The sequence below is a fragment of the Eumetopias jubatus genome, unplaced genomic scaffold (genome assembly GCF_037043125.1).
Source record: "Eumetopias jubatus isolate StellerSeaLion01/CBP00866 unplaced genomic scaffold, mEumJub1_p1.0 scaffold_8, whole genome shotgun sequence".
Taxonomy (NCBI): domain Eukaryota; kingdom Metazoa; phylum Chordata; class Mammalia; order Carnivora; family Otariidae; genus Eumetopias; species Eumetopias jubatus.
In genome coordinates, this window is record NW_028274814.1 from 139,476,313 (window position 1) to 139,494,002 (window position 17,690).

The 17,690-nt window shown below is 46.1% G+C and overlaps 1 protein-coding gene across 1 annotated transcript in view; it reads left to right on the plus strand.

The window, feature by feature from the left end:
- TBC1D22A (TBC1 domain family member 22A) overlaps nt 1-17,690 on the plus strand; it is a 346,524-nt gene that overhangs the window by 201,320 nt on the left and 127,514 nt on the right. Inside the window, exon 10 of the mRNA XM_028115313.2 lies at nt 10,623-10,698. Coding sequence (XP_027971114.2) covers nt 10,623-10,698 — 76 coding nt within the window. The remainder of the gene's footprint in view (nt 1-10,622; nt 10,699-17,690) is intronic.

Genomic DNA, 17,690 nt, shown 5'->3' on the forward strand with positions numbered 1-17,690 from the left:
AGTGAGGGGAGTGGGAGAATGTTTTCCCCAAGTTTGTGGTGTGGCACTCCATTGTTAGAAAACTGTGTCTTCTCATGAGTGGAAAATTTTAATTTTGATGATATCTAATTTATCTAAAAAAAAAATCTAACTTAAAATTTAAAATCCAATTTAAGTAAAAATCCATCACCCACCCCCAGCGTGCCAGGGAATTCTCCTTTGTTTTTCTTCTAGAAGCTTTATAATTTTTGTTTTGACTTTTAACTTAATTTTTCTGTGTGGTGTGAGGAAGGCAGAGTGGTTCATTTTTAAAATACAGGTTTCCTAGTTAACATTGCTAGCATCATTTGTCAAAAACAGTTTTTTTTTTCTTCCAGTGGATTGCTTTGGTCCCTTTTCTGAAAATCAAATGATTATATAAATGTGTGTCTATTTTTGGACATTCTGTTCTGTTCCATTGATCTATTACTGCATCTTTATGCCCGTACATACTGTCTTAATTACTGTAGCTTTTCTCAGAGTCCAGTAGAGAGAGTCCTCCAACTTTGTTCTTTTTAAAGTAAATTGTCATGAGTATTTTTGGTCCTTTACATTTTTTAAAAAGATTTTATTTATTTATTTGAGAGAGAGAGAGAGAGATAGCACGAGCAGGGAGGAGAGGGAGAAGCAGGCTCCGCACTGAGCAGGGAACCCGACTCGGGGCTCCATCCCAGGACCCTGGGATCATGACCTGAGCTGAAGGCAGATGCTTAATGGACTGAGCCACCCAGGCGCCCCAGTCCTTTACATTTTTATATAAAATTTATCGTTAGCCATTTTCTACCAGAAAAGCCTTAGAAAAAGTAGTAATAGGAGCTGGGGTTTGAATGGGATTGTGTTGAATCTCTATGTCAGTTTTCCCAGAATTAACAGCATTAACAATACTGAGTTTTTTAATTTAGACATTTTAAATTTATCCTCACAAACACTTTGTAGTTTTCAGTGTATGGGTTTTGTTCAGATGTTGTTAAATTTATTTCTAAATAGTTTGGGTTTTTTGTTGCTATTTTAAATGGTATAGCTTTGTTTGTAAATTTTGTTTTTCAAATTTTACTGCTGATATATACAAATATAATTGATTTTGTAAACCAACATCTTTATCTAGTATTGTTGCATAACAAATTGCTCCAAATTTCTCAACTTAAAGAAACTGTTTTATTATGCTCACAAGATTCTTTCAGTCAGGATTTCGGTCAGGATATGGCATGTATTGCTTATCCGTGTACCACATTGTCTGGAGCCTCAGGTGGGGAGACTTGAAGGTGGGTACACGGTGATGCTTAGGGGCTGGAACTGTCTGAAGTCTCACCGATATATGTGTGAGCTCCTGGTACCTGGGCTCAGGCAGGGCAGAGGTGGGGGTGCTTTGAGACTAGGACAGTGACTGCCATCTCACGGCCTCTCCCTGTGACTCTCCAGCCTCACAGCATGGTCGCCTTAGGATAGTCAGACTTCTTACATAATAGTGCGAGGCTCCTAGTAAGATTTCCAGTCAACAGAATGTAAGGTGCGTTTTTCATGACAGCCTCTGAAATCACACACAGTATCACTTCTACTGTACTCTTGGTTGAAGCCACAAGTCTTCCCAGATTCAAACAGAGGGAAATTGGACTCCCATCTCTTGATACAGGAGTGCATGGTCACGTAATAAAAGAGCATGCAGGATTGGAGATACTGTTATGGCCACTTTTGGAAAATGTCATGTGCCTCACCTTTCTGGTGATCTTGCTAAATTCACTGACTAGTTCAGGAGCTTTTCAGTAGATGCCTTAGGAATTATACACAATCATGTCATCTATAAATAAAGAGAGCCTTACCTCTTTCTATACACTTGCATGGCCTTTATTTCCTTTTCTTGACTTATTGCATTGTCAAGATCCTCATGTGCTGAGAGCAGACATTTTTACCTCCTTCCAGATACTGGTGGGGAGGGTGAAGCATTCACGTTCTCAACATGAAGTACGGTGGTAGCTGTTGGCTTTTTGTAGATGCCCTTTTTCAGGGTGGTTGCTGACAGTGCAAATTCCACAGTCAAGGAGTCTATGTTTTTAATAAGCACCCTGGTTTATTTTGATAGGTCTTTACATTTGAGGAATACTGGTATATAATGGAATAGCAGGTTGAGGATTGAATTCTTAAGACCTGGTAGAAGAAGACCAGGACGTCACATTATAGTTTGCTTTGCTGAGTCTTTTAAAAAAATTAGGAATTGATACTTTTATCAAATGCCTTTTCTTCTGTTGATATGATCATGTGATTTTTCTTACTTATTCTGTTAATGTAGTGAAGGACCTTAATGAACTTTGATTGTTAGGCTGACCTGCATTTCCGGGAAACTCCACTTTGTCATGAGATACTAGCCTTTTTCTATACTTCTAGATTTTCTTTGGTAGTATGTATGTAAAGATTTTCACCTCTCTGTTCCTGAGGAGTATTGTGTTCTACTTTCTTTTCTTCTAAAGTCTTTTTCTTTTTTAACCTTAGGGAAATGGTGGCCTATAATTTCTGAAAGGGTTTGTGTAAGATTAGTATTACTCTCCCTTAAATATTTGATAGAGTTCAACAGGGAAGCCATCTTGCCCTGGAACTTTCTTTGTGGGAAAGTTTTAAGTATAAATTCAATTTCTGCTCTAAGTAGGGCTCCAGATTTTCTACTTCTCTTGACAGTTTTTTTTAAAAGCTTTAAGAAAAGCTTTGTCAGTTTTTTTTAAAAGCTTTAAAAAAAAGATTTTATTTATTTATTAGAGAGAGAGTGAGAGCACAAGTAGGCAGAGCGGCAGGCAGAGGGAGGGGGGAGAGAGCATGAATGGGGGGGGAGGGCAGAGGGAGAGGGAGAAGCAGGCTCCCCACTGAGCAGGAAGCCCGATTTGGGGCTTGATCCCAGGACTCCAGGATCATGACCTGAGCAGATGCTTAACCGACTAAGCCACCCAGGTGCCACTCTTGTCAGTTTTAATAATTTGTGTCTTTTAAGGAATTTCATCATTTTAAAGAAGTTGTCTAATGTACTGGAATATTGTTGTTCATAATACCCTTTGATTCTTTTAATGTCTGTAGGAACTACAGTGATGTCTTTCCTTCCTAACATTGGTAATTACATTTACCGGTATTTGTTCTGAGATCTGTCATGTGGTCTGTCTTGGTGAATATCTTATGTGTCCTTGGAAGGAATGTATGTTTTGCTTTGTTGGGGGAGGTTTCCATAAATGTTAGTCAGGTCAGGTTGGTTGACAGTGTTAGTCCAGTCTTCTCTGCTTTTACTGATTTTCTGTCCTTCTTCTCAGCTCCTGAGTGAGGACTTTTGAAATTTCCAATTATAATGGTTCATTTGTCTCTTTTAGTTTTGTCAGGTCTTGCTTCACATAATCTGAATCTCATTTATTAGATACACACACATAGGATTAGCTTTTAGGTTTTCTTGATGACTTTATATGTTATTTTTATTTGTTGTTGTGAAGTATTCCTCATTATTGCTGGTCATATTCCCTATTCTGGGGTCCAGCTCCTTGGGTATCACTATGGCCACTCCGCCTTCCCTTGGCTTGTCTTGGTGCGTCTTTTTTTCTATCCCTTTGCTTCTAATCTGTTGGTATTTTCTTGTGTAATGTGCGTTTCTTGTAGAGAGCTTATAGTTGGATTTTGCTTTATTTTTTTAAGTATGTTTAGTTCATACACATTCATAGGTTTCCGGTGTAATTATTTGCGTGGCTGGGGCTTCTTAGGCTGCCACCTTGGTATTTATTTTCTGTTCATTTTATCTTTCTTATTTCCTCTTTTTCTCCTGTATGTTCTTTTGGATGAATTGAGTAATTTTAAAAAATAATGGATTTTATTTTTTAGAGCAGTTTTGGGTGTACAGAAATACTCAGCAGAAAATGTGGTATCTATTATATTCCCTCACCACACCCTGACAGACACAGCTCCTCTTACTAACATCTTGCATCAGTGTGGTGCGTTTGGTGCAGCTGATGAGCCAGTGTTGATCTGTTACTGCTACCCGGAGTCCAGAGTTGATGCGAGGGTTCTCTCTTGGTGTTGCACGTTCTCTGGGTTTGGACAAATGTGTCTCTACCGTTACAGTCGCACAGGGTAGATTCAGTGCCTTAAAAATCCCCTGTGCTCCGCCCATCCATTCTGTCTTCCCCTCAGACCTTTGACAACCCCTGGTAGTGACCGAAAACAGACGTTTAGCATTGTCCCCATTGTCGGAGTGGCTGACAGTGGGAGCCCTGGGTGCCGCATCGGGGCTGGGTGGGAGTACCCATCTTCACTGCTATCCCGTGACCTGTGTCACCGTGGAAGGTGGGCACTGGGAGGGAGGGTCCAGGTTCTTTAGGTAAAGCGACTCATTTAACAGCCCCCCCCCCCCCCCCCGTGCCTTGTGAAGCGACATTCCTGTCTCACTCACAGATGGGAAGACAGGAGATCAGAGAAATGAAGCTTGCACTAAGAAAGTGAGGCGTTGGCTTGATACATTGTGACAGCACTCCTCTGCCTGAGTGTGGTCCCTGAGAACACGCCGCTGAGCTCTGTCCTTGTCCCTCCCCCTCTTCGCTGAGGCTGTAATGAAGACATTGAGGGTGTAAGTGTAACCAGTGCCTCTAAGCTTGGAGGGACAGCTAATGTGATAGATGACATAATCAAGATTCAGAATGAGTTCAGCTGCCTGAAATGCCACCTGAGAACCAATCAAGTGAACGAGCTAATAGGAATAAATGAAAAGCCCTATGTTCAAGTTCAAAAACCCAACCAGTAATATAGCTCGTTGAAAGCGGTTTGGATAATTTGGGCCACTTGCGTCTTCGGTGGGAGGCTCTCCTCATCATTTGGCCTAGATCAGGGCATCAGTCCAGTAGCTGACTCCCCTGCATCCTCTTTGCTCCACTGTTACTCTGCACCTTGCGGCAGAGGCATCTTCTCCAAATGCAGATCTTGTAAGTGTGGTGGCTCCCCATCCCCATGTCAGCACCTTCATTCCATGGCTCTGCTCTCGTCTTACCCTTCCCTCCCAGATGGTCTCCCAGCCTCATAATGGTCTTCTCCCGCCGTACCCCAGCTTCCTCGCTGCCCCTCCAGCTGTCCTGGCCTTCATTGCCCTCCTGGGAGGTGCCCTGCTCTGGGCTGCTGCCAGAGCTCTTCTGCACGCTGCTCCCTTCTTTCTGCATCTCTGCTCAGGCTTCACATCCTCAGCCTGTTCTCCAGGTGAGGCTCCCTGTTCTGTGCCGTGGTAGCAGGAGGGGCTCCCCACATCACAGTGAGCCCTTCTCATGCCCTTGCATGGCCTGCATGATGAACATTTGCTTAACTGGTCTCTCTGTGAACAGAAGGGCTCTGTTGGTTTTTCTCCCCGACTGTGCTGGGGTGCCCAAAGACCAGCCCAAGGTTCAGTGCCTCCCGGGAATCAGTATATGGTTGTACTCAAGGCCGTGATTCCTTCCAGTAGCAGCACGCAAAGCAGAACCAGCCAAGTGGGGAGGCCTGGAGGACAGCAGGGGTAAGGCACCTCCTGTCCTGTCCCGGTGGAGGCACACGGGACACACATCATGTCCCCAGCAGCGAGTCATGACAGCAGGTGTGAAATGTCCACCTGGGAGCTCGTTAGAGACTCTGTGCCTGGGTTCTATGGTGAGCTCGTCACCTTGACGCCCTCTGCCTGGCACTTTCCAAAATTCTAGACTCCCAGAAGGAATGCAGTTCAGCATAAGCTACACTGTCAGTTGAGGTCAGTGAAGCATTCTTGTTTGTTCGGGAATGATGGGAATGCTCCTGAACTCTCGGATCTCTGGCACCAGCCAGGGGAGGGCCGGCCTTGCACATGAGCCTGTCTGAGGACAGCAGTCCCAGGCCTGCGCTTCTGTGTGCTGTCTCTGCCAGGACTCAGCAAGTCGCGTGGCCCACGGGAGGATGCAAAAGTGGTTCTTGGGGAGATGAAGCAGCTCACAGTCCGACCCTGTTCTGGACGCTGCATTACTTGCAGTAGCCGGGGTGACATCCTGACGGGTGACATGGAGTGCAGTCGCGGCAGCAGGTGCTTGCCCTCTGACCTCTGCACTGCCAGGGCCCCCGTGGGGTACTTTGTCCAGGGCTGTGTCTGGGGCCTGGGGGCACCTGCAAGAGGTGATGGACACAGAGGTCTTTCAGGCCATTGTTTGCGAAAGGGACTTGCTGAGCTGTTCCAGAGGCAGGTCCTGCAGGGCACAGAGAGGGGCTCCTGTGGTTTCAGCGTAGGAAAGAAGCCGTGTTCCAGGGAGAGAGGCCAGACGGCGTGTCTCTGGTCGGGGCGCGGGGGCGGTGCTCAGCCCCTTGTCACAGGTGCTTCCAGAGCTACATGCTGTGGCAGGTGGGGGCTGTGGGGCCTTCCAGCTCAGCCCCTGTGAATTTAATTTTCAGCTCGTCTCTGCCATGGTCCTTCAGAAAATGTTATTCTCCTTGTCCCCCGAAGAGCACAGAAAGTGCTATTTGTTTTTGCCGAAGTGTGAGGTGGGATGGCAACAGATGTAAGGCAGGCCGTGGGCGCGTGCTTCGGTTTTCTGTGAATACAGACTTTACCTTGGGTAAAACATTCCCCAAAAGGTCACTGTATCACTGTATTCCTCAGACCATTCTTTCTCTGACTTGTACGTTTCGAAGAGTGTATTCTTTCTTAAAGATGTAAAATCAAATCTCAATTAAAAAGGATATGAATGTTTACTTTTTGTGAGGGGGGTGACATTATTACTGTTAATATTTCCATGAGTGTAGGTTTCTGCGCCCATTCACAGCTTTGTGTAGCAGGCGATTTTGTGCCAGGTGTGTGTGCAGGTGCATGTTTGGATGGGGTGCTGGGGGTGATGGCCCAGAGGTACATCTGGTATCCTGGCCTTGGGCGGGCAGAACCTGTGAGAGGTGCTGTGCTGGCAGGATCTTGCTGGGCCACAGATACCCCCCCCCCCCCGCAGGAGGGCCTGAGTACCCCGTGTCTCCCAGAGGGGCTGTTGCTGGGGCCACAGAATGTTCTTTTCCCCTTACACCTTCTCAGTCAGCCTCTGGCTCTGGAAGGTCCTTGGTGTGCCCTTCAAAGGCTTCCTGGACACTGAGCAGGGCCACCCACAGCCTGGGCTCCCTCAGCTGACTGCTGGGCTCTGCCCTCTGAGACCCATCTTGTCATCTGGGTTGGAGCCCGTTTGAAGGTCGATCTTCTCTGCCTGGGACCCAGGTCCAGAATGCCAAGGCCACAGCCCATCCATCAGTCTCTTCTGGTCCTTTCAAAACATAGTTTTATTTTTTTAAATTTTAAATTTTAAAGGCTCCCAGGTTTTTAGCTTTTCTCATTGTTTGGATTTCCAAGAAAACCTATCTTCCCTACCTGAGTTTTGAACAAACTGAGAAATAAAACAAAATAGTGGCAGATGGAGACCGAAGAATAACTTTTATTTTTTCTAAATGAGAATCTTGAAAGCCTATCTTAGTGCGAGAGCCAAATAAACTGGCTGACCGAATCCCAGGATTACTCGGGCTTACCTACCCCATCAGAGCCATCGCTGGGCCAGAGCCAGGCCACCCTCATGTGCAGCAGAGCCTTCTAGGGGAAGCAGCCTGCCTGGGGACTCAGCTGGCTCTGACAGGTGGAAGGAGGGCTGAGCCCACAGCCTGTCTATTCTGCCGGCTTTAGCAATTGATAAGTTGCCTTCTTGTGGCAAGTATTGTGGGGATAGAGAAGGTCCAGGAGTGGTGCTAGCTGAATCCCCCTGGAGAGGGAGAGGAGGAGATCCATAGCCCATCAGGATGGACCAGCTCCCAGTGAAGCCCTCGCCCCTTTGTTCTCCTGGGACCACCGGGGGGAGGGTATTACAGTGTACCTTTGATGGCTCTGGAATTTGTCAGAACTGAACATCAATTAAGTAATCTGCAAGGCCTTCGCCCAAGGCTGCAGAATCAGTCTGCAATGTATTCCCCATCCTGAATTATATTCAGGTATATTGTTCAACCTAGCTCAACGGAAATTCTGCTGTGAGGTTAAGTGATAATGTAAACGAGGCGGTACGTTCCATATTTGAATATAAACCTCCTCTGTTAACCAATTTCCAAGGAGAAATTAAGTCTCAGAGGCTAACCCTTGCAAGCTCAAGTCCAAAACCCAAATTTCTTGCCCTGTTAAAGTTCAGATACGTTAAAGCTTACAGTGTGTCCTTAACGGACGCACACGGCTCCGTCCAGCCTTGAAGTCCCGCCCATTAGATGCGCGTCCCTGACTCCCTTCTCCAGAGCTCGGGATGTAGCAGGACCTGCAGGCCTGTCACCAGGTCCAGGAGACGGTCACGCCAGGCCCCCTTGACGCCAACCCGGGAGCGCTATCCTTTGTGCCTTGGCATCGCTCCGGGTGAGGTGGGTGCACACCACCCTTCTTGGTTTGGCGTGGGCAGAGACGCCATGGTTTGGAGCCCAGAGCCTGTTACCCAGATCGGCCAGCGAGAGGGCAGGGCTGACTGTCCGTTTTCCGCGTCTGTGGAAATTCCTCGATGCCCGTAGGAGACTTTAGTTCTGCGTCCTGGTGGCGGCCACTCTGGCTCTGGCTGCCATGTGGGCATGTGCGGTGGCGAGTGCGCGTGTGCGCGGTGAATGCAGAGCTGACGGGGCCGGGGCCGGGGCTGGGGGCAAGGATCCCCCCACCTGAGCCTCCCAAGCTGCTCCACGCTGAGCACTTCACCTGAAAAGCCCCCTCGCAGATTCTGGAGCTGGCCGCACTGGGTGCTGTGGCCACGACCCCGGGGTTGCCCGTGGGCTGCCCCCTGTGCGGCCAGCTGCTCGGTCCCCTTCAGGTTTGGACTCTGGGTTTTGTGGGCACAGCCCCTCTCTCACAGGGGGTGTCTGCGCGGTTGACTCTCTGGGGTCGTTTGTGTCCAGCCTGGACTTGCCCTCCACTTCCCTCCTGGGCCCTGAATGCAGGCCGAGATGTGGGGCGGCTGCCTAGGAGCCATCCCCCGCCCGAATGATGGCCTCCCCTCCCCCCCCCCCCCCGTGCCCCGTGGCGTGTGGCACAGCAGGAGTGCTCCCCACTGTCCACAAGGCCACAGTGACCGCCTGGTGGGCTGCAGTTGCCCATGTCACCCACACCTTCCAGAGGCCAGGGGTCTCGCTGTCCTGGGCGTGGCTTGTGCGGCCTGCCTGGTGTCGCTCCCTGAGGATGAGCCACTCTGTCCCAGAGCTGGCCCAGCATGAGCCCATGTGAGCTGCTGGGGCCAAGGCCTGTGTGTTCACCAGAGTCCAGGGATCTGCAGGGTTGGCATTGGGGTCTTAATTGCTCTAGATTCTCTTCTCGTCCTTTTATCTTAGTGCATCCTGGGGGCCGCAGTGAAGAGCATCCCCCGAGCCTCCTGTATTCATTTCCTGGGGGTGCTGTAACAAATCACTACAGGTTTAGTGGCTGAAAACAACACAGATTATGTATTACTTCGTGGTTCTGGAGGCCAGGCTTCTGATGTGGCTCTTGTGGGCCTGACTCAGGTGTGGGCCCAAGGCTCCAGGGAGATCTCACAACCTGCCCTTTTTCCAGCCCGCGTCCTTTGCTTTGTGGCCCCTTCCTCCATCTTCAACACTGCTGCGGCAGGTCGAGTCCTTCTCATGCTCCTGGGGACTTGTCAGGACCCCGGGACTGTGGTGGGCCCTCAGCTAGTCCAGATAATTCCCTTTGGTCAGTGGATTGACACCTTTGTGCCCTTTGGCAGCCTCTGGGCTTAGGCCGTAGACCTCTCTGGGGCTGTCTCTGCCTTTCATGTGTGCCTTCGAAGCCCAGCGGCCCTTCTGAAGATGATGGAGACTGGCTGAGCCCTCCCCCCGCCATTCCTCGGCACCTCTGGTAGTCTTGGGCCCTCTAGCATGGTCCCCTGACCTGCGCTCCTGTACACCTCGGAGCAGACCTAGAAGGCAGCATGATTGTCACGGTGTAGTAGACGCGACCAACGGGAGCCGAGAGGTGATGTTGCTTACCGAGGCTGCGCAGCTCCTGAGTAGAGAGCAGGGCTCCTTCTCCAGGTCTGTTTGACCGAGGACTCATCCCGCTTGATGCCCACACTGGGTTTCCTGTCTCAGTTTATCGACTCCACCTGGGTTCACCGAGAGTGGTCACACGCTCACTTTCCTTGTGCAGCGGCTGTGTCAGTGGACTGCGGGAAGGATGCGGGCGCCGAGAGCACCGGCCCAGGTGTCGTTCCGCTGCCACTTTTCTGGCACTGGCGAGTCTGGCACCGGAGAGTGCCCGCTACCCCTACCTGGGTGGCGGCCAGGCAGCTGCTTCCGGCACACACTTCTCAAGGAGCTGTCTGTGCCCATGCCCGTTTGTTTCATGTAAATGTAAATATCTGCATTTACATAAAAAGATGCTCCGGTAGATGCTCCCCAAGGCGGGTGTGCTCGCCCTCTGACATTGGGAAGGGCCGGACCTGACCCCAGGTGGGATCCTGCTGCGGGTCGGCCGTTGTGACAGGGCCTGACGCCATGCGCATGAATCAGGTGGTGACTTTGTTCCGCTGTGAAACTGTTCACCTTTGTTCCGACTTTCTTTTTCTCCTTTGGAAGGTGTGTTTTATTTTCTGTGCATATGATATTTGTTGTTATTTTTCCCTTAGGACAACTATACCTTTGCCCAGCCTGGGATTCAAATGAAGGTGAAGATGTTGGAAGAGCTCGTGAGCCGGATTGACGGTAAGCCTACTTCCTGAGCACCTATCTCCCTGAGGGCCCGGGAGGAGGCGGTGGGAGGCTTGGGACTGGCCCTCACCCTGCAAGGTGCTGTCCTCACTGAGCCTGGGGCTCTTGGCTCCACGGGGCAGGGCCGGGCATTCTTCTGGGGCAGGAGCCTCTCCCCTTCGTTTTTATTAAGGCAACATAATCAGAATTCAGTGCATGCACTTTGCAGGGAGGAATGAGTGTGCACAGAAGCAGGCAGCTCTCACTCCTTATTAAGCCCGATGATTGTCATAATCTGGGCGACAGCATGGTTGTTTATGGCTGTCCTTTGGCACTCTGTTCCCTGCCTTTGTGCATCATTTTGCTGTCAAGGATGCTGGCGTAATTTCTCCATGGAATCCAATTAATTATCAAGTCTGGAAATAACATCTTTAATATTATAGAAAAATTATAGTGTGTGCTCGGCCATTTTAGATTATGCTTTTATATTTAAGTGGAGGCTTTGAAATACTTTTTACCATCATTCTTAAAATAATTTCCCCTATGATGTGCTGACTGTCATATTGCAATAGCAGAGTTTAATTAAATGAAAGTTGGGAGATAATGCCTGCCCATTCCAAGCATATTCTCCTGATAGTTTGTTACATTAATGAACAGAGCATTAACAAAGTGATACCAAGCAGAACCAGGTGTAGATTTGTGGCGCCAGCCGGTCAGTGATGAGGTACAAAGAGAAAGGCTCTTTCATAAAGAGCCTTATGTGAGCTCTGCAGGTGATTTTGCTGAGTGTACAGAGAAATTGTACTTTGCTTCAAATGTAGACGGAGGGGTGTGCATTCCAGCACTGCTTCCACGTCCCTGTGCATTGCTTCCCCCCCTTGCCGTACTGTTAGCGGCAGCAAACTGTAACGGTCATAATCTCCCCAGAAAGACACTTGGTTTGGGGAACTGTCGAAAGACATTATAAAATGGAGTCATACAAATTATAAACTCCATTTTGTTCCTTGATTGAATCTGATTTTTGGCTATATATCTAATGGTTATTACCTCATTTCCATACGGTGAAGTTTTTCACGGTTCTTCCAATAATACTTGATTTGATTCAGTATATTCAGCTGCTTTCCAACCTGTCTATTCAAAATACGGTTTCCTGCTTGTGTAACTGCGTTTATTCTTAACTTCACAGTGCGATCTCTGGGAGATGGCTGGGTTTTCCCCACTAGCAAGTTCACAACTGGCCCCCGTCTCAGTTAGTTCTTTGAAATATGATTTGCCATAGATGTGAATTTCACTTCCCAACTTCTTCGCTTCCCCTTGTGTCCCTTAGAAGGCATGTTTTCTGTTTTCGTGGAGTTTAGGAAGTAGAGGTTAGTGCTCATTTGTACCAGTGCTGCAGTTTGGGGAAATACTTGAATTGATTTTCTCTGGTTCTGTGGTTTAGAAAGAAGCACATTGCAGCTTTGCTGGATGATGGTTTAAAAGAGCAGCAACAACGACCAAAGGAATCCCAGCTCTAATGTACTTTTTTGTAAATCACATTTTTCAGTGCAATTTCTGAGGCGGGTACTTCCGGCCTGCAGTTCTTGGCTTAAAGGATCCGTTCTTCACAACAGAGAAGCTTCTTTTATGTAATATATATGTAAAATATGTGAACGCTGTAGCCAGTTTGTAGCTGTTTTTCTAGTGAGACCTACATACCAGGCTTTCCAAGCAGGAAGTACACACAGTGGATGGGGTTTGGGCTCTCTGGCTGGTGGGCACCGGGGCCCCTTGTGAGCCCCTCAGGAGAGGCACCTGCAGGCCTCACCCATGTGAAGTCCACCCTCCCCCCATTTCATCACTCACCTGTTAGAGAAATTGTGGACCAGGAACTTTTGTAGGGACTATAAAGATTTTATTTTATTTTATTTTTTTTTAAAGATTTTATTTATTTGAGAGAAAGAATGAGAGAGAGAGAGAGCACATGAGAGGGGAGAAGGTCAGAGGGAGAAGCAGACTCCCTGCCGAGCAGGGAGCCCGATGCGGGACTCGATCCCGGGACTCCAGGATCATGACCTGAGCCGAAGGCAGTGGCTTAACCAACTGAGCCACCCAGGCGCCCAACTATAAAGATTTTATTAAGGGCAGGATATGCTAAGAAGAAAAATTGCTTAAAAAAAAAAAAACAACCCACTGCCTCCTTTCTGCATTTTAGGGGAAGGACAGCATTTATTTTAGAGCTTTTTGGCATTTTGGTGAAGGAACACACCTTCGTGGGCTTGTTGATTAAGAAAGGTGAAGTTGATTACATGAATAAAACTGGAAAATTCACAGATATGGGGAGATTAGACAGCATGCTGCTGAACAACCAAAGGGTCAAAGAAGAAATCAAAAGAGATACCAAAAAATACCTTGAGGCAAATGAAAATGGAAAAGTGACATACCAAAATTTAGTGGGTGCAGCAAAAGTAGTTCTAAGAGGGAAGTTTGTACAATAAATGCTTACCTCAAAAAACGAGAAAAGTCTTAAATAAACAACCTAACTTTACATCTCAAGGAACTAGAAAAAAAACAATGAAGCCCAAAGCTAGTAGAAGGAGGAAGGTAACAGATTAGAGCAGAAATAAATGGCATAGGCAGATATTAGAAAAGATCAATGGAACGAAGAGCTGATTCTTTGAGAAGTAAACAAAGTTGACAAACCTTTTGTGAGACTCACCAGAAAAGAGGAAGACTCAAATAAGATTAGAAATGAAAAAGGAGATGTACAGCTGATACCAGGGAATACAAAGAATTATCAAAGACGACTATGAACAATAATGTGCCAACAAATCAGACAACCTGGAAGAAATGGATAAATTTTGATTACCCACCAGCCAAGACTGAATCATGATGAATTAGAAAATCTGAACATCAGACCCATTTCTAGGAGGGAGACCGAATCAGTAATTGAAAGTCTCCCAACAAACAAATGTCTAGGACCAGGTAGCCTCACTGGTGAGTTCTACCAAATGTTCAAGGAAGGATTAATACCAATCCTTCTCAAACCTTTCCAAAAAAATAGAAGATGGAGGGACTCTTCTGAACACATCATGTGAGGCCAGCATTACTGTGATACTCAAACCAGACAAGGATGCCAGACAAAAAAATTACAGGCCCGTATCGTTGATGAACATTGGTGCAGAAATCCTGAACGAAATTGTAGCAAATTGAATTCAACAATATATTAAAAAGATCACACACTATGACCACGTTGGGTTTATTCCAGGGGTGCAGATATGGTTTGCAAATACGACAGCAATCAGTGTGGTCTACCACATTAACAAAATGAAGGATAAAAATTATAGGATCATCTCAATCGATGTAGAAAAAGCATTTGATAAAATTCAACATCTATTTATGATAAAAACTTTTAACAGAATATAGGCATAGAAGGAACATACCTCAGTACAATAAAGGCCATCTGTGACAAGCCAATAGCTAACCTTATACTCAACTATGAAAAGCTGAAAGCTTTTCCTTTAAGATCAGGAACAAGACAAGGATGTCTACTCTCACCACTTTTTTTTCAACATAGTATTGAAAATCCTAGCCAGAGTAATTAGGCAAGAAAAAGAAAGGACATCCACATTGGAGAAGAAGAAAAATTGTCACTATTTGCAGATAAGATGATATTATGTATTGAAAATCCCGACTCCATCAAAAAACCTCTTAGAATTAATAAATGAGCTTAGTAAAGTTGCAGGATACAAAATCAGTGCACAGAAATCTGTTGTTTCTTTACACTAATAACCATCAGAAAGAGATATTTACAATTGCAACCAAAAGAATAAAATACTTAGTAATAAATTTAACGAGATCAAAGACCTGTATATCGAGAACTGTAAAACATTAATGAAAGAAGTTAAAGAAGATACAAATAAATGGAAAGATATTTGGTGTTCATAGATTGGAAGAATTAATATTGCTAAAATGATCATACTATCCACAGCAATCTACAGATTCACTGCAATCCCTATCAAAATTCTAACGGTGTTTTTCAGAGAAATTGAACAAAGAATTCTAAAATATGTACAGAAGCACAAAAGACCCCAAATAGAGAATGCCATCATGAGAAAGAAGAATAAAGCTGGGGGCATCATGAGCCTCGATTTCAAACTGTATTACAAAAGCTATAGTAATTAAAACAGTATGGTATTGGCATAAAATCAGACACATAGACCAATGAAATAGAATAGAGAGCCCAGAAATAACCCCACACATATATGGTCAAATAATTTACAACAAAGGAGCCAAGAATATACAATGAGGAAAGAACAGTCTCTTCAATAAATGGTGTTTGGAAAATTTATACAAAAGAATGAAACTGGACTGATATCTTACACCATACACAGAATTAACTCAAAATGGATTCAAGACTTGAATGTACAACCTGAAACCTTAAAACCCATACAAATAAACACAGGCTCATTGGCATAGGTCCTGGCTATGGTTTTTTATCTCTTGCCAAAAACAAAAGCAACAAAACCAAGAATAAAACAGTTGGGATTACATCATACTGAAATGCTTCTGCACAGCAAAGGAAACCATGAACAAAATGAAAAGGCAGACCACTGAATGTGAGAAGATAATCACAAATCACATTGATAAGGGGCTAATATCCAAAACATATAAAAAACTCCTATAACTCAAGAGCAAAAAAAAAAAAAAAAACTGATTAAAAAATGGGCAGAAGATCTGAAGAGACATTTTTCCGAAGAAGACATACAGATGGCCAACAGACACATGGAGAGATGCTCTGTGTCATTAATCTTTGGGGAAATGCAAATCAAAATGACAATGAGCTAGAACATCTTACCTGTTATTAGAATGGCTATTCTGGAGGAGGGAGCCCCTGTGCACTGTAGGGATGGTAGGAATGCAGGCTGGTGCGGCCACTAACAGAATGGAGGTTTCTCAAAAAATTAAAAATAGAATCACTATATGATTCAGCAATTTCACTTCAGTGTATTTATCTGAACAAAATGAAAAAGCTAATACGAAGAAATACCTGCACCCTCATGTTAATGCAGTATTATTTACAATAGCCAAGATACGGAAACAACCTAAGAGTCCATGGACAGAGGAACAGATGAAGAAATTGTAGTGTACACACACGTCCAGGAATGTTACCCAGCCATAAGAAAGGAAATCCTGCTGTTTGCAGCAACATGGATGGACCTCAAGAGCATTATGCTAAGGGAAATAAGTCAGTCAGAGAGAGACAAATTCTGCATGATCTCTCTTACATGTGCAGTCCTAAAAAGAAAAAAGACAACACTGAAAAGCCAGCTCATAGATTCAAGGAATGTATTGGTGGTTGCAAGAGGTGGGGGCTGGGCGGGCGTGGGTGGGAGAAATGGGGGAACTTTTTTTTTAATAGTTTAAATACATTGACAAAAGTTAAAAGAGCAAAGAAAGGGAAGGTTTTATGGGGATGGCCCAGAAGGGACTAGTGTAGAGAAGAGCCGAATGGCTCTGTGAAGTAAAGCTAAAAGAAGCCTGGGGTGCTACCAGCTGTGTTGGGAAGAACAGGCTGGCGAGGTGGAGGGGGGCAGAGGTCTCGGGGCGCAGAGGGACGCGTGCTGAGGAGGGGAGGGGACGACCGGAAGGGAGACAGCGTCACCGTCTTTTGTAGTGGGGAGGATTGACTAACGGACGTCTCTAAAGGGCTGTTCAAGTGGTTTTCTATTTTGAGTAGTGTTGTGCCCCCTCTCTGCTACCCTTAAACCCCTCGTGAAAGTGTGTTATGGCGACAGGACGGGGCCCTGCCTGAGGAGAGACGGGCATGTGTAGTGGAGCCAAGCAGAGTGGAAGGTAGCAGCCCGAGAGGCTGTGTGCTGGGCGGGGGTAGTGCTGTGTCTCAGGGGAGCCGAGGTGGCTTCCCCTGTGGTGTGTGGGGCACAAGCGGTAGGACTTCCCTCAGAGTCAGAGGTGAAGACTTGAGCCGCTTAGCTTGGAATGGAGGACAAAGGTGAGAGTGGACGAGCCCAGCACTAAAGTGCTGTTCTTCTGAGGGCATCTGCTCATCTGGAAAAAATATCCCTTCATGAGTTGTTGTTTTGACAGTCTCCTGGAGCGAATGGGTCGCTCTGCCCCGGACAGAGAATGTGAGAAATGCCCATAACCTTCCTGGGACCGAGCGCCGTGACCATCAGGGAAACACTGGAACGGGACAGCCCTCATGCCGTCTTGTCCTCCTGGTTTATGTCACCTGGGAGGGCCGCGGCTGTTTGAACCTCAGTACAGGGCTTCTCTGCTGGAGCACTCACAGTGCGTGGGAGAAGCCAAGCAAGATCTGTTCTGGAGGAAGTCGCCAGAACTGACGTTTCTACAAATATGTGCATTTTTCAAATAAAATGATCTGCACATAGTCAAAGCTTATCAACCATTCGAAACTCCTTCAGTAGACCAAACAGAAGCGACAGATATTAGAAACTGGCCCACAAAATGTTGTGCTCTTGTAATTCTTAGGCACATACCATGAAACCATTATCCTTAACTCTGTATGAAGGGATAAAAACAGATAATCCTGAATATTATATGTCTGTATAATTTTATATATTTGTATAATTTTACAGAAAAGATTTGAAAAAATGGCTAGGATTTCTGGATTTGAACACTATGATAACCAAATTAAAAACGTGGTGGTTAGACACAGTACAGAGAACATGAGTGACCTGGAAGACGGTTGGAAGGAAAGAGCCGTAATAAAACCTGGAGAGTGAGAATGTGGAGAAGAAGGTAGGAGATCCAGGGGCTGGTCCGGAGGCCTGACGTGCGTGTGTTTCGAGTCACAGGAGGAGAAGAGAGAGGATGAGTGAGAATTTGGAGAAAAAATAATGGAGATGTTCTCCAAAAGTCCCGAAATGTACTGCCTCACAGATTTAAGAGACCAGTGGGTCCAGAGGAGAATTACTAACGGGGAAAACTGTATGTGAGCAGCACATCCTTGTGAAGTTTAATTACACTACAGACGAAGTCTTAAA